The sequence below is a fragment of the Equus caballus genome, chromosome 12, assembly GCF_041296265.1.
Source record: "Equus caballus isolate H_3958 breed thoroughbred chromosome 12, TB-T2T, whole genome shotgun sequence".
In the NCBI taxonomy this organism is placed as follows: Eukaryota; Metazoa; Chordata; class Mammalia; order Perissodactyla; family Equidae; genus Equus; species Equus caballus.
In genome coordinates this window covers 47,164,026-47,185,916 of record NC_091695.1, presented here as the reverse complement: position 1 = coordinate 47,185,916, position 21,891 = coordinate 47,164,026, and the positions used below count along the sequence as shown (strand labels likewise).

The 21,891-nt window shown below is 57.5% G+C and overlaps 1 protein-coding gene across 7 annotated transcripts in view; it reads right to left on the bottom strand.

Moving 5' to 3' along the window:
* NADSYN1 (NAD synthetase 1) overlaps positions 1-21,891 on the bottom strand; it is a 42,644-nt gene that overhangs the window by 404 nt on the left and 20,349 nt on the right. For 4 of the 7 annotated variants that reach the window (XM_023654659.2, XM_070230241.1, XM_070230239.1 and 1 more), the window contains 14 exons: positions 19,748-19,836; positions 19,456-19,573; positions 18,497-18,628; positions 15,233-15,307; positions 14,187-14,311; positions 13,660-13,708; positions 12,630-12,732; positions 11,987-12,155; positions 10,807-10,942; positions 9,744-9,850; positions 5,790-5,921; positions 5,128-5,197; positions 1,918-2,046; positions 891-1,067 (listed from right to left, as the gene is read on the bottom strand). In XM_023654659.2, the coding sequence (XP_023510427.1) occupies positions 891-1,067; positions 1,918-2,046; positions 5,128-5,197; positions 5,790-5,921; positions 9,744-9,850; positions 10,807-10,942; positions 11,987-12,155; positions 12,630-12,732; positions 13,660-13,708; positions 14,187-14,311; positions 15,233-15,307; positions 18,497-18,628; positions 19,456-19,573; positions 19,748-19,836 (1,611 nt within the window). Of the gene's footprint in view, positions 1-890; positions 1,068-1,917; positions 2,252-5,127; positions 5,198-5,789; positions 5,922-9,743; positions 9,851-10,806; positions 10,943-11,986; positions 12,156-12,629; positions 12,733-13,659; positions 13,709-14,186; positions 14,312-15,232; positions 15,308-18,496; positions 18,629-19,455; positions 19,574-19,747; positions 19,837-21,891 lie in introns of all 7 variants that reach the window. The other 3 variants (XR_011424154.1, XR_011424153.1, XR_011424155.1) reach the window with 2 other exon arrangements.

The window sequence follows — 21,891 nt, the reverse complement described above, 5'->3', positions numbered from 1 at the left end:
AGATGTGGGCAGAAGGCAGAGCACGTGCACGGCACAGGCTGGAAGGACGGGCTCCACACCTTCCTGGTGGTCTCTACCTATGTGTCTTACAAAGGTCCTGACACTTGTCCATCTTTTGGCTGCACAACCTGTGAACCCTGCACCTGATGTGGGGGAATCCCTCGCTGAGTGCCTCTTGGTGGCGGCCAAGCCCTGCCTTGCACTAATTCTCTGTGGGAGGTGGGCTGTCCCACGCACGGCAGGATGTGTGCAGCATCCCGAGCTCAGACGCCTCCCGCAACCACCAGGTGTAAAGTGGGCTCCTGCTGGCCCCCAGGACTCTCGAGCTCGGCGTCCCACTTCTCACGATGTCTTCTTTTCAGTGTTGCCCTGTGCGCATACCAAGGGGCCGTCCTCCTCCCGTCAGCTTCTGCCCGCTCCAGGGAGGGCCCCGTCTGACGTGCCCTCCGTCACGGTGCCAACGCTTCACCTTGGACGAGGGAAGGCGGGCAGGACCTCGACTTGCTTTCTAAATTGACGTTATTAATCCCTCCTTTATTCTATCAATTAATTACAAAAAGAAAGGAAAAACAGGGCGGTTTACAAGATCTGAAGCCATCTGGACGCTCGGGTTGTCTAGAAACGACAGTGACAGGCACACGTTCGTAAAGCCGTGACGGCGACTGCTTTTCTATGTGCAGCGCCAGTAAACACAGCGCGGCCTAAGCAGCACACGCCAAGCTCTGACGGCCTTAGACACACTGGTCCCTTTGTGGAAATGAGGACACCGGAAAAGATGACGCCGTGTATATAAAACCGCTTTTCGGTCTTGGACAGAAATGAGTTGACGTTTCCACGACAGACATTTAACACAGAGAAAAAAATCACTCGTGCACTTGTGCCTGACGTACCTGGTTTTCTATGCACCGGAACTGCCACGGCCAGCCGGTGTGGTAGAGAAACGGCCGCAGATCGAACCTGTTGTCGTCGGGGCTGTAGCTCTCTGCGTGGTAGGCGGGCGTGAGCGTGGTCATCTTGTGTCTGTTCGCGGAGTACTTTGAGAAAAACCGCTTCACCTTCTCAGCCACCTGGGAGGTGAGCCACACACACGACTTCAAGTTGGTCAAGTTGGATGATCCGAGGCCAGAGTTCTGACCCGGGTCACCTTGGGCCGCGCAAGCGAATGGGTTCTCCCGCTGCATCTGGACGTCCCCGAGGGCAGGAGGGGACGAATGCCAGCGCTCAGGTTGGGGCGGCCAGCTGAGCTATAAAAATGCGGGTTCCCCACTCTGACGCCCCAGGATACTGCATCAGGAGAGCTGAGCGGGGGTCCCAGCAAGACGTATTCCATGAGGCTTGCAGGCGGTTCTGTGGGGACCACCATGTTTACGGGCTTCTAGCAGAAGAGCAGTGATATTCAGACCTCAAAATTTGCCCTCTACCCCCCTGAAAAGGGGAGCAGCTAGGGGTCAGCCCAGTGGCATAACATTTGGGTTCACATACTCTGCTCTGGTGGCCCAGGTTTCGCGGGTTCGGATCCCGGGCAGGGGCCGACACACCACTCATCAAGCTCTGCTATGGCGGCGTCCCACATACAAAGAACAGGAAGACTGGCACAGATGTTAGCTCATGGCCAATCTTCCTGAAGTAAAAAGAGGAAGACTGGCAACAGGTGTTAGCTCAGGACCAATCTTCCTCACCAAAGAAAAAAGCAGAGGGGGAGCAGCTTGCTTGCTCGATATGGTGTGGTGGAGCCCCAGTCAGATGCACTTAGGCAGGGCCCGAGCTGGCGACAGCTCAGACCTGGGCAGGAGGACCATGAGCTAGAGTATCACTGCTTTAAGGGTTCACCATGTGTCCTGGCTCTGGTGTCAGACCCACCACTGTGAGGTGGCGTTTCCTGCCGGCTTCCCTCTGCGGTGTCACGCACGGTCTTACCTGCCGCGGGGTACAGATGTGGCCCCACATGGTGAGGAGTCTGCAGAACATGCTATAGGGCCCGGTCTTGGCCACCTTCCGGAGTCTCCCGTAGACGGAGAGCTCTGCGTACGTCATCCCCATGTCTTCCTGCGGAGGAACGACAGGCGTTTCCCGGAGGGACAGCACGTCGGCGCCGGAAGAGCGCTTAAAACTTCTCTCGGGGACGGGGATCGGAGACGCAGGGGAGGGGAGACGTTCTCAGAGGGCCAGGAGCAGAGCTGAGGGTCCTGTCCCCAACACTGACTGGTGGATATGACGGCGGCATTCGGAAAACATGACGAAGAACAGACACCTGATTTTGAGAACTGCAGGTCACTGAACTGCGGCCTCACAAAAGATGTGTACATGTCCTAAGCCCCAGAACCTAGAAATTGTGACTTTACTTGGAAAAAGGATCTTTGCAGATATGATCGGGTTAAGGATCTCAAGGGGCGATGACCCTGGACTTGGGGCAGGCCCTAAACCCAGTGACGGGCGCCCTTAGAGGAGACAGAAGAGAAGACACAGAGAAGGCCAGATGAAGATGGAGGCAGAGGCTGCAGTGATGCGGACGGAAGCCAGGAACTCCTGGGGCCCCTAGAAGCTGGAAGAGGCAGGAAGGACCCTCCCCTAGAATTTTCGGAGGGAGCGCAGCCCTGCCAGCACCTGGAGTCCAGACTCTGGCCTCCAGAACCAGCAGAGAATGAGTTCTGTTGTTCAAGCTGCCTGGTCTGCGGCCACTGTTACAGCCACCCCAGGAAACCCATACAGGCACCATTCCACGTCAGGCACAGCGGCCGAGCAGACAGGCCCCAGGCCCTGGCCCCGGGAGCCCGCTTTCCTCAAGAGCGGAGGACTCAGAGGAGAGAGAATACGTTTGCAGAAATCAGGGCCCTGTCAGAGGCTGCAGCATGCCCCAGGCCCGGCTCCAAAGGGTCAGCCTCACACCGAGGCTCACCCGAGCTGGACGCCTTCTCCACTCCTCAGCATCTGCTCCAGTTCCCTCTCGACTCTCGCGCAGCCCAGAATAGACAGCCAGAGCCCCGTCAGAGAGACGGACGGTGACGCAGCACAGCCCTCTCCTCCGAGCAGGGTCTGGAGGAGCCCCGCCTCCTGCTCCCATTGCCCACCCTGGCCTTCCCTCCGGCCTCAGCTCCACCATCTCCTCCTTGGGGAGGCCTGTGCTGACCTCTATCTAAGGGACACTGCCACCACCGGGTCACCCGGGTTGATTTTGCGGGCAGCAGTCATAGCCACCTGGGGCCACCACGGTTCCTGCCTGCTTGTCTGTCCCCTCCAGGGGACTATGAGCATTTTAGGGAAAGTGACCGTGTCCACCCTGCTCACCACCGAGCCCCCAGCACCTGACGGGTGCTGGCATGTGACCTCCTCTACTTCCTTCTTTCACACAAAGTGCACATTTTCTCGTGTGACGCTTTAATGCCCTAAATTCAACACTAATAGAGACTTCGATTGCCCACTTTCGACAACAGGCAGAACTAGAGAAAACAATCGAGGGGAAGCTGGAAGACTGGAACACCGTCAACCAACCAGCCCCGCAAACACCCTCAGAACCTCCAGCCAGCACCTGAGGAATACAGGCGCTTCCCCAGCGCACGCGGAGCAGTCTCCATGACAGACGCACGCGAGGCTGTAACAGCCTCCATAAATTGTAAACGCTGAAATCACACAAAGTGTGCTGTCCGACCATACTGGAACAGAATTACAAATTCAGCAGCAGAAAGAAATTTCAGAAGCTCACGCACATGTGGCAATGAAACAGCACACAGCTGAACAACCAAAGGCTCAAAGAAGAAATCACAAGAAAATCGGAAAACACTTGGAGATGAAGGAAAATGAAGACGCAGCCTATCGAGACACGGGCTGTGGCGACAGCCGGGCGAGGACAGAAATTCATAGCTGTAAACGCCCATATGAAGAAAGAAGATCTCAAATCGACAACCCAACCTTCTGCCCTACGACAATGAGGAAAAAGCACACTAACCCTCATGCCCGTAGAAGGATGGAGTAAAGACTGGAGGGGAAACGAACGAAATAGAGAACAAAAAACAGAAGAGAATATCAACTGTGTTTCTGTACGTTGGCAACGAAGCATCCAAAAACGGAATGAAGAAAACAGTTCTGCTGACAATAGTAGCAAGAAGAGTAAACTACTCAGAAGGGAATTTAACAAAACAAGTGCACGCTTATACTCTACAAAACATTGTCGAAAGGCACTACCGACAACCTAAATAAATGGGAGCACATCCCATGTTCATGATGAGAAGATTAATACTATCAAGATGGTGTTACCCGTCAAATTGGTCTACAGATTCAATGCGATCGCTATGAAAATCCAAGCGGGCTTTTTTCTTTTTTCGGCAGAAAATAACTGGTCTCAAAATTCACACAAAAATTCAAGGGACCCAGAAGAGCCAAAATGACCTTGAAAAAAGAAGAACAAAGCAGGGAGACTCACACTTACCAATTTCAAAACTCACTACAAGCAACAGTAATCAAGATAGTGTGGTACCGGCACGAGAACAGACACACAGACCAACGGAATAGAATCCAGAAATAAACCCACACATTTACAGTCAACTGGTTTTCAACAAGGGAGCCAGGACAGTTCAATGGGAGAAAGAAGAGTCTTTTCAACAACTCGCGCCGGGACACTCGGATGTCCACATGCAAAGGGGTGAGGGTGGCCCCCCTCCCCTCACCATTCCCAAACATTAACTCGACGAGATCACAGACCCCCAACATAAGGGCTGAGACTATAAAATTCTCCGAAGAAAATACAGAGGTAAATCTTTGTGACCGAAGGAGCTGGCAGCAGGAAGGTGAGTTGTCTTGGATCTTACGACAGTCTATGGCCACTTCCACAGTGTCCACAAAAGCTGCAAACCACAGCCTATGACCCCAACCAGCCCCAAGCGTTAAAAGGTCAGGACAACATGGAGAAGTCAAGAGCGACTCTTCTCTGAGGTCGCCCTATGGCACATGGAGACACTCCCCTCGTCCATGCTCTCCCTCCCCACTCACCTCGTCCCCCTCATTTCGGGACCCGACCTCAAGAAGCCTGAACCGAAATGTCAAAGGCCGGGAGTGCGACTGAAGGAATCCCCCACAGACAAGCCAGGAGCAGGGAGACGGGAAGAAACACAGTGACAAGGCCCCCACCGTTACCTCGTCAGTCTGCGACACCTGTCCGTTGGTCAAGGGCTCCAGCTCTGCGGTGGCCGGCGCTGCCAGGATGCTGCAGCCAAGACACACAGAGGGCAGTCACAACGGCTGCCAAAGTGCTCGTGAGCTTTGGGACAAAATTCCCAAACCAACTGTCCCCAGCACGCGAGCCAGTCTCCAGTTGCGCACTGTCAACCCATCGGTGTCGGCGAGAGCCGGGGTTGGCGGTGCCGGGCTTCCCAGAGGGAGGGTCCCCGGATAGAGAGCACGGATGCCAGCATGGCTTCATCACCTGGAGGGCAGGAGGCTGACGGTGGGGAACTACACGTGGCTGCTCCACTGTGGCGCCACTGACATTCGGGCCAGGCGTGCTCCACTGTGGGGCCGTCTTGGGCACTGTAGGGCATTTAGAAGCCTCTACGCACTTGACGCCAGGAGCACACCCCATCGTGAACCCAAAAAAGTCTCCAGACGTTGCCCAATGTCCCCCTGGGGAAACGACGGAGCAGTGACAAGAAGGAATGGGGCGGCCTGGTCACGAGACCCCCAAGAGCCCGCCAAAGGGCAGGACTATTTTCATCAGGCAACAGGGAGCTCAGAAGGTGGCTGCGTGGGGTGAGGGTGGCCCAGGGGCCACAGCCACGGTCTTGCGGGCACACATTCACCTCTGCAGGGCGGGAAGCTGGAAGCGCTCGATGCAGAACTGGACGAAGGCTCTCAGGTCCGACTTGCTGATCCCGCCTATGGGGTTGATGTCTGCGCTGGAGCAGTCGTACTTGGTCAGGTAGCCGAGGAGACTGAGCACGAGAGAGAGCACACAGTTTCTGTGCGGCAGCCCAGGGGGGCCCAGGAACCAGAAGCTTGGCAAATCGGAGGGTGGCGGGGAAGTCTGGTATGACTAGGGCAGATTAGGAAAGGGGCAAAGGCTGCAGGTGACCAAGGAGAGGTATTTGGCACCCCAGAGAGGAAATCGGGGCTGAGAAACACAGCTGGGCATGATCAGCTGGGAGCAGCCTGTCCCAGGAGGGCCGGGCGGGACCTCAGCGCATGTGGTTGCTCAGGCAAGAGCAGCGAGGTCATCTCTCCACACCTGGCAACTCCTACCTCCTAGAGGCCTCCTGGGTGGGCAGAAGAGTGGCCCCCAACGATGTCCACACCTATGCCACGTCTACGCCCAGAACCTGTGAAATACGTGACCTTACAGGACAAAAGGGACTTTCCAGATGTCACTAAATTGAGGACCTTGAGATGTGAAGATTATAGGTGGGTCCTAAATGCACAAGAGTCTTTAAAAGTGGACAAGGGAGGCAGGGGGTCAGACTCAGAGGGAGCTGTGACGACAGAGGAAAGACACAGATACGCGACACTGCTGGGTTTGCAGACAGAGGAAGGGGCCACGAGCCAAGAGACGTGGACGACTCCGGAGGCTGTGAAAAGCCAGGAAGGGCGTGTCCCTGGAGCGTCCAGAAGGAAGCAGCCCTGTGACACCTTGACCTCAGCCCAGCGAGACCCACGCTGAACTTCCACCCTACAGAACTGCAAGAGGATCCTTCGTGTCGTTGAAGCCACTGACCCTGCGGTCATTTGTCACAGCAGCCACAGGACACTCGTCCACCTCTTCAACCGCTCTGTCCCTCTCCACCCCACCCACCACCATGCAGGCCACCATGTTCTCTCGCTGGACCACTGGATGACCGCAGGTCTCCACCCCCGCCCCGAGCCCGCCCGCCCGCCTCCACGGCGATGCCTGACCACGCCCCCTGGGCTGTGAGTCTCCCCGGCGTCGGTGTCTTTGCTCCATCAGGCCTTCCAGGGTCCGGCCGCTGCCTGTCTGGCCACATGCATTTCTCCACGCTCCCCAAGCTCACCCCGCAACACCAGCCTTGCTGAACATACAGTTCCTCAAAAACAGCTGCTGCTCTCCGCCCGTCTCCCCTACACCTCCACACACACCTGGAAACGCACCTGTGCCACCGCCACGTGGCCCCTGCCCACCTCCACTCACACCACGGACCTCTCCCCACTCTCCCAGAGAGACAACAACCTCGCACCCCTCCTGACTCCTACTAGGGTGCGATGCCCGGGTGGGAGACCCCCAGGGTGCCAAACAGAGGGACGATCACAACCTGGTGCCTGGCGGGGCCTCCTCCAACCAAGCCCCGCTGGGCATCCCACCGCCCCCCGTCCTGTGGAGGGACAGCTGACAGCAAAACAGGTCATCGTGTGGGACTTACTGGCCGGAAGAGATGCCTGTTTTCATCTTTCACCGCACCTCTGCCATCCCCTGCCTACTCCCAAAGATGCACCAGGAGTAACGCAGACAGTGTGGGGACAGCGCCTGCAGGTGTGGGGCCCCGGGCCAACCAGGAGACCCACTCAGGGCAAGGCTCCTGCCGTGTCTCTGTCTGAGAATGAAAATCTAGAAGGGAGGCGGTTACCGTGGGGAAGGGGGTTGGTATGTTTATATGTTGAAAATTAAGACAGACTTTTCCTGCCTGAAATTGAGACGGATTCGGTGGCTCGGTTGGACTCGAAGGACAACTTGGCTGAAGAAGTCACTGTTACAGACTGAACGTCTGGTGCCCCCCCAAAATTCACATGCTGATTACCCAACCCCCAGCGCGACCGTATTTGGAGATGGGTCTCTAGGAGTCCATCAAGGTTAAATGAGGCGATAAGAGTGGGTCCTCGGGCTGGCCCCGTGGCCGAGTGGTTAAGTTCGCGTGCTCCGCTGCAGGCGGCCCAGTGTTTCGTTGGTTCGAATCCTGGGCGCGGACATGGCACTGCTTATCAGACCACGCTGAGGCAGCGTCCCACATGCCACAACTAGAAGAACCCACAACGAAGAATACACAACTATGTACCGGGGGGCTTTGGGGAGAAAAAGGAAAAAATAAAATCTTTAAAAAAAAAAAAAAAAAGAGTGGGTCCTAATCCAACAGGACTGATGTCCCTATAAGAGGAGGGAGAGCTTTCTGTCTCCCTGCCCTGTGAGGACATGGCAAGAGGTGGCCATCTGCAAATCAGGAAGAGTCCTCACCAGGAACCAATCAGCCGGCACCCGGATCGCGGGCTCCCAGCATCCAGGACCGCGAGCTACAAACGTCTGTGGTTGCAGCCACCCAGTGCGTGTTGTTTCGTGTGGACACCCGAGCTGACTGAGACCGTCACGTAACAGGCATTTTCACCAGTTTCAGCAAGTGGACCAGGCTCCCCTCGTGCACGCGCATCATCGAAGCTCTCCTCCCCTTCCACTTCCGTGAGCACAAGGAATGCTCTAAGGCCTCCCACCTTCAAATCCTCTCTCAGCCCCACCTTCCTGTGACTGAATCCCTCGGGGGTGTCTCCACTCCCCATCCTGTTCTCTCGAGAGCCTTCTCCTGCCAGGTTCCTGCCGTGGCCCCTCCAGCAAAACCGTCCTTGTCAAGCTCCGCCCCCCGAGTCTTCAGTCTGGAAAACCCTGTGGCTAACCCCAGTGCTCCCCATCCCTGATCAATAAGCACCGTCAGCCCCCTCCTCCTCCCGGGAGGAGCCTCTGCTTGGCTCTGGGTACCACTTTCTCTTGGTTGACTCCCAACTGGCGCCTGCTTCTCCTTTTCTCTAGGACCTCTTTACCCCCCAGCTTCCCAGTACAGGGGTGTCTCAGGGCACAGTCCTTGGAGCCCCTCCCTGCTGTGTGGACAGTCTCATGGTGACCCCACCCGGTCTTGTGGCTTCAATGGCACCTCACCGCGCTGAGGACTCCCTGATGTGTGTTTCACCCCTGAACTCCAGAATCCCTGAGCAGCTGCCCGCCTCACATCTCCACTTGGGTGTCTAGAAAGTGCCTCCAACTCAGCATTCCCCAAACCGAGCCCCTGATCTCCCCACCCTCTTCCCGCCGTCTCCCACATCTGGTCACGGGCAAGTCCATCCTGTAGGTTGCTCAGGCCCCAAAACTCAGGGTCGGCCTGGGCATCCTTACCCCTCATCTGGTCCATCAGCAGAAACTGACGATTCTCCCTCCGACACCGAAGGATGCCAGAAGCCAACCACAGCTCGCCACTCCACATCCCCCCCCTGCCAGGCCACCCTCTCTTGGCTGCATGAGCAGGATGCACAGGAGGTGGGGCCCGGGGTGGACAGTTAACGTTTTTGAAATTCGCCAGCTAATAAGGAACAATTTTTTTTAACAAGAGAACAATACAAGAAAGCGGTCACATGAAAAATGAACTCTGTGGCTTGGAAATGAAAACTGGCTACAGACGGACGACCTAAGAGGCAGAGGAATCGCCCAGGAGAGAGAGACCAGCCTGAACGCGTGCGGCGGGGGTGGAAGATGGTTGAGACACAGGATGAAGGAAGACCCAGGAGCGAGGTGAAGCCGGGCAGGGCTGGGGGCGAGGGAGCCGGAGGGACACAGCGCTGACCGTCTTCACACTCGGTCACGGGGAAACTGGAGAAACGACGTTGCCCCTGGAGCCAAATGTGCCCTGAGATGTAGGATGATGTGACCCCCACCACACACACAGACGCTGCAAGAACCAGTGAGACATCATGGTCTCATCGCCTCCGGAGTGCTCGCCTGCAGGGACTCAGGTGCTAGGGAGCCCCTGCCACGCCCACCGGGCCACACTCACCTCTCATCCACGTTGGCGGATCCGAGCACCAGCAGCCCACCTCGAGCACCCCGGGACCAGAGGCTCAGCTGAGCGAAGAGATAGGCAACGACCATCCTTATCCGAGCCTGGACGACAGGAGGGGACATGTTACCCTGTGCAGGGCCGGAGCATGCGGGGCCCACATATCAACACAGTGTTCCCATCACAGCTGGAGAAAGGGTTCTCCCCAGCCAGCTCTGGAGAAGAGGAAGATCATGGTAATCTAGGGGCTTTCTAGCATCCAGAGAGGGTCCAGGAGGCCTGTGTTCCTCCCGGGGTGGCCCCGTCTCCGCGGTGCTCGTGTGCGCCCTGCAGCAGTGGTGTCCGAGATGGAAGGACCAGAGCCAGGAAGCCGAGAGCCTGGCCTGGACTGCAAAGTCAGCGGGGTGGGATCTCGGCCATCGCGCACCACTCCCCACACCACAGGTGTTTCTGGAGGAGAGAAGGCCACCCATGCCCACAGAAAGGGGTCAGAAGGAGGCACAGAGCTGAGCAGCTGGCGCCTAGGGCCCCTCTGTCCCTCCACCAGCTGACCGGTGTCCAGCTCTCCTGCTGCAGTGTGGGAGCTAGGGCAGTCCCCACCCGAAGATGCAGAAAACCGACACTCACACGCACACACTTGTGCACACTCACACCTCACTCTCACAAACTCTCACACTAATGCACACACTCACACCATGCATACACACACTGATCACACACATGCACACACTTGCGTACACACTCATTCACACTTCTGTCTCACTCTCATACTTTCACTCACACAGTCATGCTCACACATACGTTCACCCACACACACTCACGCACTCTCAGACACCCTCACACCCTCTTACTCTTGCACTTACACATTCACATGCACAATCACACCCTCTTACACACTCAAACACTTGTATGCTCTCTCACACACACACGCAGACCCCTGGCCTTGTCCCCGAGGCTGCATGGTCAGTGTCTCTATTGAGGACACAGCTGCTGACCCCACACTGGCTGTCCCCAGGGTGCCCTGGCCGTGGGGTGGCAGCAGCCAGGCTGGGAGGCCCACCTGTACATTCTGCAGTGCGAGGTTTTCCCTGCTGCTTCCTCCCTGGACCGCAAACAGGGGGCTTGTCCCCGTCACCAGGCTGAAGATGCCCACAACAGCCTTCACGGCGGGATCAATGTTGAGGCCGATGTGGTGACTGGAGGGAGAAACGGTGAGCGTGGAGGGGCAGCACGCACGCGTGTGCATTACATAAAACACACGTAACACACGGTTTACCATTTTAACCAAAGTGCACAATTCAGTGGCATTTAGTGCATTCACAATGTGGTGCAACCACCACCTCTATCTAGTTCCAGAACGCTTTCATCCCCCATAAAGGAAACCCCATACCCATTAGCACTCACTCCTTGTTCTCTCCTCCCCCAGCCTCTGACAACCACTAGTCCACTTTCTCTTTGGATTTGCCTATTCTGGACATTTTAGAGAAATCACACAATATGTGGTCCTTCCGTGCCTGGCTCCTTTCACTGAGCATCATGTCCTTGAGGTTCATCCAGGTGGTAGCCTGTGTCCGCGCTTCCTCTCTTTACGGTTATTCTATGCCTGGACCACCATCTGTGTGTCCATTCACCTGCTGACGGACGCGGGGGTTGTCTTCACCTTCTGGCTATTGTGAATAGTGCTGTGAACACGGCGGCACAGACATCCGTTTGAGTCCTGCCCTCACTTCCTTTGAGTCTAGACCCAGGAGCAGAATTGCTGGGGTGGGCAGGTGAGCTCAGCACGCAGGAGGGGCAGCTCCTTGTGCTTTCCTGAGAGGCGGAATAAACGGAACACTCCAAATGGAACTGTCTCCCTTCTCTAGCTCTCTCCATCTTCCTCAGGGACAGAGAACTGACTAGGGTGGAAGAGGGCAGAGAGGCGGGTCGCACCACCAGCCCCTCCCAAGACCGGCTGAGCGGGCACCATGTGATCCCACGGGGCAGCACGTTGACCCTGGCAGCCTGTGCCTGTGACGCAAGAAAGGAGCGGAAGGAGGGGGGAAACCTTAGACACAGCTGGGTTTTGGGATAAAACTGATACACAGTTTCCCTAAAATCTGGCTCAAATCAAGAGAGGGAAGAAACCTCAATTCCTGGACCTACATTTAACCGCAAATGCCTACACAGGAGGAGTTTCTGGGGGCTCTAATCCTCGTCAGCGCCATCCGCTCATGCCCAACATGAGTGCCCACCTCTACCTTCCAATCTGCTGGGCCAGCTCTGTGGCCCTGTTGCACGTCTCCCGGGAGGAGTTCTCGCTGGCCATGTAGCAGGTCGTCAGGATGCGTCCACACAGCTCCCGGGGGTCCTGGGGGGTGTAGCTGATCTGGTTCACGATGGTCCGGACGTCGGCCAGCACTTCCTGATCTGAAAACCACCGGGACACAGGGCATCAGCCGCTTGCTGTGCGAGAGGTGCCCGAGGGGCTTAATCCCTCTCCCTCGGCCCGGCTCTTTCGTCAGAGAAGGGTCATTGTCCTCAGTTTGGGTTGTACGCACAGAGGGAATGGTCACCATCGGAGCACGTGGTGGGAGCATCTGAACCTGGGTTGCCTGACCCCAAAGCCTGTGTTCTTTCCACTGGGCCACACTGCCAAGAGGCAGCAGCAGGCACCTGTGCCTGAGGGACACAGCCATGTTGGTCCAAAGCCCTGGGGAGGGACTTCAATGGCCCTGCTGTCCCTAGGCCCCGGGACTTGAGCATGATGTTATGACAGGTGAGCAGGTCCACAAAGCCTCCACGATCCCTGCTGCCCAGGACCTGGGTTTTTCCTCTGCTCCTCCCGCAGGCAGCCCCATGGCAGACCCCCACGTCTCCCTCCAGCCGACGGACGTCACCTACTTCCGTTCTTCACGGCCTCGCAGACCTGGCGGCACAGGGAGTAGACGAGACAGGCGGTGGCTGCGCTGTCCACCCCGCCACTCAGGGGCAGGAAGAAGCCCGCCTGGAAGGGGCCAGACAAAGGCGGGTGTGAGCCGAGCCTCAGAGACGCCACGTGCCCAACAGGAACCCAGCTCCACCCGCAAATCCGACTGATGCTCCACAACCAGGCTCGTGGGCGTCTGAGCTCTCGCCGGGGGAGGAAAAAAGACGGCCTGCACGTTCCAGAATGGATTTTCCGGAGGGAAGGACGACCTTCCCCTGCAGAGAGTGTCTAAGGCTGATTCTCCATGTGAATTACAGACGTGCGGGGCCACGAGACTAGCAGCAGAGGGCGAGTCTCGGAACTGCGAAGGTCACGGGACATGGGTCCCACTAGGACTCCAAAGGTGGAGCCAGCCTCAGCGTGCCCTTCAGCCTCTGGCTAGCATAGACTAAGCTCCCAACTGAGGCAGAGCGAAGACATGTTTTTTTGTTGTTTGCATTAAAAAAAAAAAAAACAATCAGGGCCGGCCTGGTGGCGCAGCAGCTAAGTTCACACTTTCCACTTCTCGGCGGCCCGGGGTTCGCCAGTTCGGATCCCGGGTGCGGACACAGCACCACTTGGCAAAAGCCATGCTGTGGTAGGCGTTCCACATACAAAATAGAGGAAGATGGGCATGGATGTTAGCTCAGGGCCAGTCTTCCTCAGCAAAAAGAGGAGGATCAACAGTAGTTAGCTCAAGGCTAATCTTCCTCAAAAAAAAAAAAAATCAGAGCCCAGCCCCATGGCACAGTGGTTAAAGTTTCATGCGCGCACTCTGCTTCAGCAGCCTAGGTTCGCGGGTTCAGATCCCGGGCATGGACCTACTCCACTCACCAACCACGCTGTGCAGGTGACCCACATACAAAAAAAAAAGGAAAAAAACCAGTCACTCGTCTGCCATACAATCCAACGCAAACCAACCGGCAGTATGAGCAAAGGGAGCTGGTGAAACATGGGAGATCTTACCTGTTGGCTACGCCTTAAAAAATCCCAGAGCCAGCAGGCAGGTCCAAGGCTGGGGAAAATTGGAAGCAGGAGGTTAGGGATCCGCTCTGCTAGGGGCAGGTGCCAAGGGGGAAGCAGCGCCAGCGAGAACCGCCAGCAGCTGGGCTCTCACGACACACCCGTCTCTGTTCTAAGCACCTCACAGCAGCCCTGGCAGGTAGGTGCTGTCGGCCCCTTTAGGAAATGGGAGAACTGAGACACAGGAAGGAGGGGACGGCGCGTTTGTACCCAAGGTCCTCGCACAAGGAAGGGCACAGCTGGGAGCAGAAGCCAGGCGGTCTGGCTACGGTGTCCACGCCCTCGACCCTGACGAGCTACAGCCTCCTCCTGACCAGCAGCCAGCGCAGGCAGGTTCTGATGACCGGCCACCACCACTGGCTCCGTGCCACCACCCAGCGCGATCAGTGCAAGCTGACTCGGCAGCAGTGGGGACAAGGGAGTGGCTCCCGGAGCCACAGCATCCCTTCTTGCACTCGAAGGACCCCCACCTGATCTCCTCGGCAGGACGGTGGTACTTCCACTCGAGGGGCTCGGACAGTGGCTCCAACAGATCCTTGTGGCACGAGAGGGCGAAGTCCACCTTCACTCGGGGGTAGGGGCTCACCCTGCTGGCCTGCGATGGACATTCAGGACAGCATGACACCCACTCAGTACCGAAACCCTCACGGGTTCCTGAGACCCAGGGAGGAGCAGGACCCCATAGGCAGTGGGATACACCCATCGAAACCACGGTGGGATCCCCCACACCCGCCAGGACGGCTCGAATCGGGACAGCTGGTAACAAGCGCTGCTGGGATGTAGAGAAATCAGAACCTAAGACGTGAGTCCCAGGGGGGAACGTGAGATGCTGCAGCCGCCGTGGAGAATCTGGCAGCACCTCCAAAGATTAAAACACAGCATTAAAATAAGACCCAGCAATTCCACTCCCAGGTACGTCCCCAAGACAAATGGAGGACATATACGTCTATATGTCCCCACGAAAACCTGTGCATACGGTCCTAGCAGCAGTATTCGTCACTGACAAAAAGCAGAAACAACCCAAATATCCAGGAGTGGACAGACGAATGGACAAACAAAAGGTGGTCTATCCATTCGGGGGAAAATCATCTGACAATACAAAGGAAGGAAGCACGGACACGCCATGACATCAGTGATCCCCGAGAACAATATGCTCAGTGAAAGAAGCCAGACGCAAAAGACCACATATTGTATGACTCCATTTACAGGAAATATCCCAGAACAGGCAAATCCATGGACAGAAAGCGGACCCGTGGTTGCCAGGGGCTGGGGGTGGGGAATGGGGAGTGACGGCTACTGGGGACAAGTTTCCTTTTGGGGTGATGAAAATGTTCTAATGCAGACGGTGGTGACGGCTGCATAACTCCGTGAAGATGCTAAACACCACTGACTCACGGGCTTAAATCAGTGAATCGCGTGGTCGGCGGACGATAAGTCAATAAAGCCGTTATTAAAAAAGAACAAGTTTCCAGGTCTCTGATGAGCATCCTACAGTGGCGTCTACTACAGCGCTTACCGCCAGGTTTCGAGACGAAATCTCCGCCCGGTAGCTTCTGACATCCTCCAAGTCCAAGGTGGCAGTGAGGACCTCCTGGAGAAGGAGTTTCAAGGAGAAAAGGTGACTTCCTGGGGTTTTTTTCACTCACTCCTGTAATCTGGGCACTTTAATAGGTGTGCCAAATTACACCCAGATGCGTCCCGCCTTGGAAGGCAGGGACTGGGGACCCGTGGATTCCTAGGGGCTCAGGGAGAGGGGCGGCCAGTGTTTTGCCAACCAATAACCCTTCTCCCTTGCTGTTGCCCCCAGAATCTCTGTTGAACTCAGAACCTTGCCAGTGATCTGTTAATCATGGCACAGGACCCAATTTTGTCAATAAATGTCTGATGGGAGCTTCTGAGAAGGCCTCTCTCTTCTCAGACACCCGAGAATCAAGGGCCCCTTTTCTACCTTTGAATGTGGCTGTGTGGAGGTGAGATGGCTGGAGCTGCTGCAGCCATTCTGCGACCATGAGGAGACACAACCCAAGAATGAAGCCAACACAGAGGAAGGCAGAGCTGGAAACTGGCAGAGAGGTGAAGCCAGAGCCCCGGCAACCCACCCCAGGGTCCTGGCCTAGATGTGCTGCCTGTGCTATAGGAGGTGACACTGCCCTGCCTTTGACCCCAGCTGAGGTGGGGGGTTCTGCCACTTGCAACACATAGCACAAAACAGAAGGTCTAAACTCCCAGATGTCATTCCTTTCTTTATGAAAAAGCATTCCTAATCAAACTATGTTATTAGAATATGGTCTCATACACACAAGCGTGGGACAGCAGGAACTGCTCTGTATACCACGGGTGACACAGGACGGCTGGGGCCCGTGGACCCAACGCTGCCTTTGTCAACCACGGGCCTAACGCAAGCTGGAAACATCTGTGAAGAGAATGGGAACAGGCGGCTCCCATGAGGTCTGCTTCTCCTGTCATTTGCCAAAGTGACAAGCCACCGAAGCCACCATGCTTCTGGCATGACAAAGCCAAGGGAAGCGAGAAGCCGCAAGAAATGAAAAGCCCCTGGACGGCATGAGTCTTGACATGAGAAGAAGGCCCGTCCCACCTCTCCAGGACTAGGTGAGCCTCAACACCCACGGCGACTGAGGCCGCACACACCAGAAAGCCCATGAGGCCAGGAAGCCCGGGAGCAGCACGTGCCAGAGAAGAGGGTCGCCGATCTGTTCCGCGGAGCGGAGGGGACAGAAGGGGTGACTCTGTGAACCGAGTCTGTGCCATGAAATTTCTCCTGACCGTTTTGGGCAGATCACAGAGGATGCGTGCACAGGAGGGGAAGGCGAGGTCCTCAGATTTCAGTGTGACTGGAGATCACCAGAGTGGACCCCTGGGAGTCCATTTCAGGGCGGCCTGGGTGGGGCCGGCACCTGCAGGGATCTGTACACCTGCTTATCCTGGTGCAGGAGACCCCCGACCCACCCGCCAGTCAACGCTGCCACCAAGCTGCCTGCAGCTCTGATGTCCGGCCGAATGTGTTGGCCAAGCCAACCTGGACCGAAAAACAACTCAGCAGTCTCCAGGGACAGAGGGACACACAAGGCCATCTGCAGGAACCTGCTCTTTCTCTTTGACCCCATTCCGTCTTTATTATGGTTAATACTGGACAACAGGGGGCCTCTGGGGAACTGTCACTTGGAAAGCAGAGCCCGGATGACAGCAACAAGGACGCTTTCACACGCAGACAGTGTTCCGCCTGCTGCAGCTGAGTCTGCCAAACCCTCGCCTCCCCCCGGGGGGCAAGAAAACACGATGGGATTCTTTGCGAGGTTCCCTGCACTCAGCCACTTCGAAAGCGAAGTCTGATTTCTTTTTTTTTAAAGATTTTATTTTTTCCTTTTTCTCCCCAAAGCACCCCCCCCTCCCCGGTACATAGTTGTATATTCTTCGTTGTGGGTCCTTCTAGTTGTGGTATGTGGGATGCTGCCTCAGCGTGGTTTGGTGAGCAGTGCCATGTCCGCGCCCAGGATTCGAACCAACGAAACACTGGGCCGCCTGCTGCGGAGCGCACGAACTTAACCACTCGGCCACTGGGCCAGCCCCCGAAGTCTGATTTCTTAACCGCTTCCCTGCCGGCAACGCCAAGGTGGCCGCGGGAGGCATCACACGAAAGCCCACTGGGGCGGATGAAAGGCAATGAAGGAACAGACGTGATGACAGAGGGCCCGGGAGAACTCACTGCTCTATGACGAGGGCGCGCCCCGCTCCAGCCCTGCCTGCGACTCATTCTCCTGCCACCGCCTGCCTCAGTACATCAGCATTTCCAGCACTCGTGCCCCCAAGGACAAGAGCTGAAGACAGCGGGATGAAAGACGAGCCAGGCGACGCCATGAGAGGGAGCTCCATGGTCCCGGACCGTGCGACCCCTTCCGGGGAGAACTCAGTCCACCAGGGAGGCTGCGCAGGTCTGACTCCCAGCCTGCCCTCCTTGACATCCTCGCCCTCTGCCCGCTCCACATGCCTGCCAGCCCTCAGCACTTCTTGACGCTTTTTCTGAAATGCACTGCCCAGCTCCCCTGGACACACGTGGCCCGGCCCCCAGGCGGCTGGCCATCACCGTGTGCAGTGAGACCAGAGACCCCCGGAAGGAGGCCGTCCCCACCAGAACAGCATGGGGGTCTCCATCCCGCCTCCCAGCACTCGTGGGCGGGGCCACGTAAGGCCTGCAAGTGAACATGTGCTGCCTTGACATCAGCCATGGCCCTCCCCACCCTACTCTCATGGGTGAGGTCCCCTGGCTGAAACCCTCCTCACCATGGGGACCAGGCACGGTGCCTGCTTATTCCCAGACGGTGACTTCAGGTCCCGCTAGCCGTGGAACTATTCACGCCAGCCAATCGCATCCTCCACGGGGGTCACCCACCCTCTGGTTACTGCAAAGCCCCCTCCCCACGGCCCCTGCTTGCTCACTCTGCTCCCAGGTGCAGCCTCAGGCTGACCCCCTCAGCCTGGTGGCCTCCTCCCCCGGGCGGTGCGTGTGTGACTGAGAAACAGCTGTGGGTCTCACCTGTCCAGGGCCTAGTGCCGCATGCTGTGTGTGGACCATCTCCTTAAACGCGGGGCGGGGACCCCTCCCTCACCGACAAGGCGAGGGCGAAGCGATCTAAGCAGGCGGGACACCCCACGGGGCCCCCACGAGACAGCCTGGTTCGGAGGGGGCAGAGACAACGGCCTCCGAACAACAGAACCGACTGGACTGGGCGTGCCCACAGTGGCACGCGAGCCCGCTCCTTACCACGTCGTCCAGAGAGAACTGGGATCCTTGAGCAAAAATGTGGCCGTTCATCGCGATCATGGCACAGCCGTCATAGTAGAGACGGTCCCCGTCACAGCCCTTCTGATTGGCCAACAAGTAAATCCCGCCGTTCTGGAAAAGGCAGAGCCAACAGGGGGCGTGTCAGCTGTGGTCCGTCCCCTCCGCCTCCCACCCGCCCAAACACGGGAGGCTCTGCCGAGCCGGCTCACGCAGGCTTCAGACACCCCCAGCCCACTGGGTCACCGTCAGCGCCCCCAGCAGGGAAGGCACAGGTGTGCGGGACTGCCACGCAGCTGGACTGTCTTGGCCTTCCGAGCACCAGGCATCATGCAAAACGTGTTTCTGCCTCCCGACAACCCCACGGGGCAGGCGCTGTCATCTCCATCAGAGGGGAGGAGAGACGGGGGTTCAGAAAGAACAAACTCCCACGTCACGAAGCCAGGATTCACACCCAGCTCGGCTGAATGCACACCTGTCCTGGGAATGACCAAGCACCACGGCCCTCGCCACGTCACGCCACCCAGTGAGAGTGACAAACTCATGGCATTCCCTGCTTCCGCCACGATGCCAACAGGCAAGGGGCATGTCCTGGTTCCCGGGCATCATGTCACTTGTCTGGAAACACAGTGGGAAGCCCGGGAGCCGGACGGCTAGGGTGTGAGCCCAGCAGCCACTTGACCACCACGTGCTGGCGTCCAGCTCTGGAGGGCGGGCATGACAGTGGCATCTGTCTCTCAGGGCGGCTGCAAGGGTTAATGAGGTCGGGCAAGTGCAGCCCCAGAACGGAAGCTCGTGTATGCTTGTTGAGCACTGGCCGTGAATGTCCATGGTGCTTGGGCCACGCCCTGTGCTCGGCACTGGGGACTCGGAGGCGTGTGAGACAGACACAGTGCCCGGCTGGGGGCGCCCACACTCCAGCATGCCAGCCCGACACCTACCTTGGTGGTGGCCATGGTCACCAGGTCCACCCTGGCGTGGGCTTTGCGCAGCACGTGGTGGCTGCCCGAGGCGTTGGTGAAGATCTCCACGCCGTCCAGGCCCATGTCGACATGTGGGCTGCGGGCAGAGGCAGGTGAAGACAAGAGACTGGCTATGCTCCTGACCCGCCCTCCCGGCCCTGCAAGCCCCCGGGGGTCGGGCAAGGCCACGACTCCAGGATGTGTGCAAACCCCCAGTCCTCCCAGTTGGTCGTGCAGGGAAGGCGTCCACCGGATGGAGGGCGGGGCTCACCTGTGGGGTGTCCAGAGCTCCTCACAGATCTCGCTCCCAATGCAGGTGTCCCGGGTGGCCAGCACCGCGTCTCCAAAGGGCACGGTTTCCTGCAGTTGGAGGACAAGAGTGCATGAGGCCCCTTGGCCATCGCCCTTCTGGGCTACCTACTGACCCAGGACCCCCCACGTCACCAGGAAGACTTTCACAAAGACGCCCGTTTCGTCTCAAGCCCCAAATGAGTCCTTCCTCGGCGTGGAGCATGTGCAGCCCAGGTGGCCCAGCGCTAGCTGGCATCTCCTCGGCCGACCCTTACGGGCCTCCGGTCAGCCATTCATTAACGAGAAGCCACGCTCTGAGCTGCCGGGGAGCTGACCGTGTCTGCCACAAACCATGACTCAGCTCCTGGAGTTTCCACTGACACAAATTGCCATCGTCATCCTTGTGATTAATGATAACAGCTCTCCTTAATACAGGGTTACTCTGCCAGGCACGGTGCTGAGCACGTCTACGTCATCTAGGCTCCTGACCGTTTCACCAGGGAGCGTTCCCAGCCCTGCGTCAGAAATGACCTAACTCAGTCTGACGAAGTCCAAGAAACCTGACAAAAGCCACGTAGTTCTCGAGTAGCAGGGCCGGAAACAGAACGCAGGGACGTCCTCCTCCGAGAGCCACATGTGTCAACGCCAGGTGCTGGGAGCGAGAGAGCACCCCCGGAGGCTGCCGACAGGTCTCACTCGGCACTGAGATCAGTGTACGCTGACCGGGTAACGTGGGCACAGACGGGTTGACGTCCACAGACACCTCTGCTACCTGCTAGCTCGAGCCCAGCCTCGGCATGTCTTTCTGCGCCAAAATTACGTCACGGTATTGCTGTGCTTGTGCTTGAGAAATCATCGCAGGAGGCCTGGATGCATCCCAGAGCCTCTCGTTTGGGTTCTCTGACCTTTGTGTGTTAACCCCTTCATCGCCAAGGGCAAGGACCGGGGCGCACGCCCAGCACTTTCTTCTCCGATGCCTCCTGCCGCGGACAGTCACTGTTCACCTGTGGCATCACGGAGAGCCCTGAGCAGAGGACCCTGTGCTGGTGGTCGCGGGACCTGTGTGTCCCCTGCTCCCTGGCGCCTCGCAAACCTGACCCCAGGGCAGGCCGGGAAGCCTGACCCCGTCGTGCTGTGAGGACCCCAGGACTCAGAGCAACGGGAGGGATACAGACAGGTCTGGAACGCGCTCTGGGACTGAGCCCGGGACACATGGTCCAGTTGTAGTGGTGTCAGGCCGTCTTCACTCGTTTCTTGAAAATGCCCCTAACTGTCATCCACATTCATTTCGGGGCCAATCGGTGCAACGTGCCCCGTGACCAATGAGACCCAGCAGAATCCTTCACGCTGCAGACCACACCCCCACGTTGCGTCAGTGGGTCACCAGTGGTATGTTTTTTAAGATATGACAGGATCAGTAAGACAGGAGAAAGGAGAATGAAAGTGGGGTGCGTCTCCCTGTAGAAGGATTGCTGCTGATGTGTTTGTTCCACACCCGCCCACACTGCGTTCCAGGTCACGATGATTTTAAAGTGTGCTCATTCCTGCAGTTCATGGTCAGAAAGGTCTCCAGGTCACTTGGGAGGTGATCAGACCAGGCTGACGGTCTCTTTCCAAACCTCAGCCAGTCCATCCCTGCCAGTGCAGAGGGCACTGAGCCCGAGCCCGCCTCTCGGAGCCAGAGCTGGTACCAGCGACTCAGTCTGGCTCCTGGACAGGGCGAGCTCAGCCCAAGGGCTCAGGGCAGCCACTGTCCACCTGGGAAGCAAGAGGCAGAGAGAGACCCACGATGGCAAAGAGGAAAATGGAGCTGGGGCCTGGTGGGAGTCAGGGGAGTGGTGGACCCCTGCCCCTCGAGCCTGCTCAGGTTGAGCCAAGGTCCAGTTGCGTTCCCGCTGACCCACTCTGTCGGAGGCTCAGTACATCCTTATGAGCTACCCTGAGAGCAATAATCAGGGTGCAGAGGATTTGGTGTTCCAGGCTGAGCTGTGTCCCATTCAAATTCTTGTTAGGGACATGACCCCCAGCACCTCAGAATGTGACCTTACTGGAGATGAGGCCTTTAAAGAGGTGATTAAGGTGAAATGAGGTCACTAGGGTGGGCCCTTATCCAGTGTGACTGGG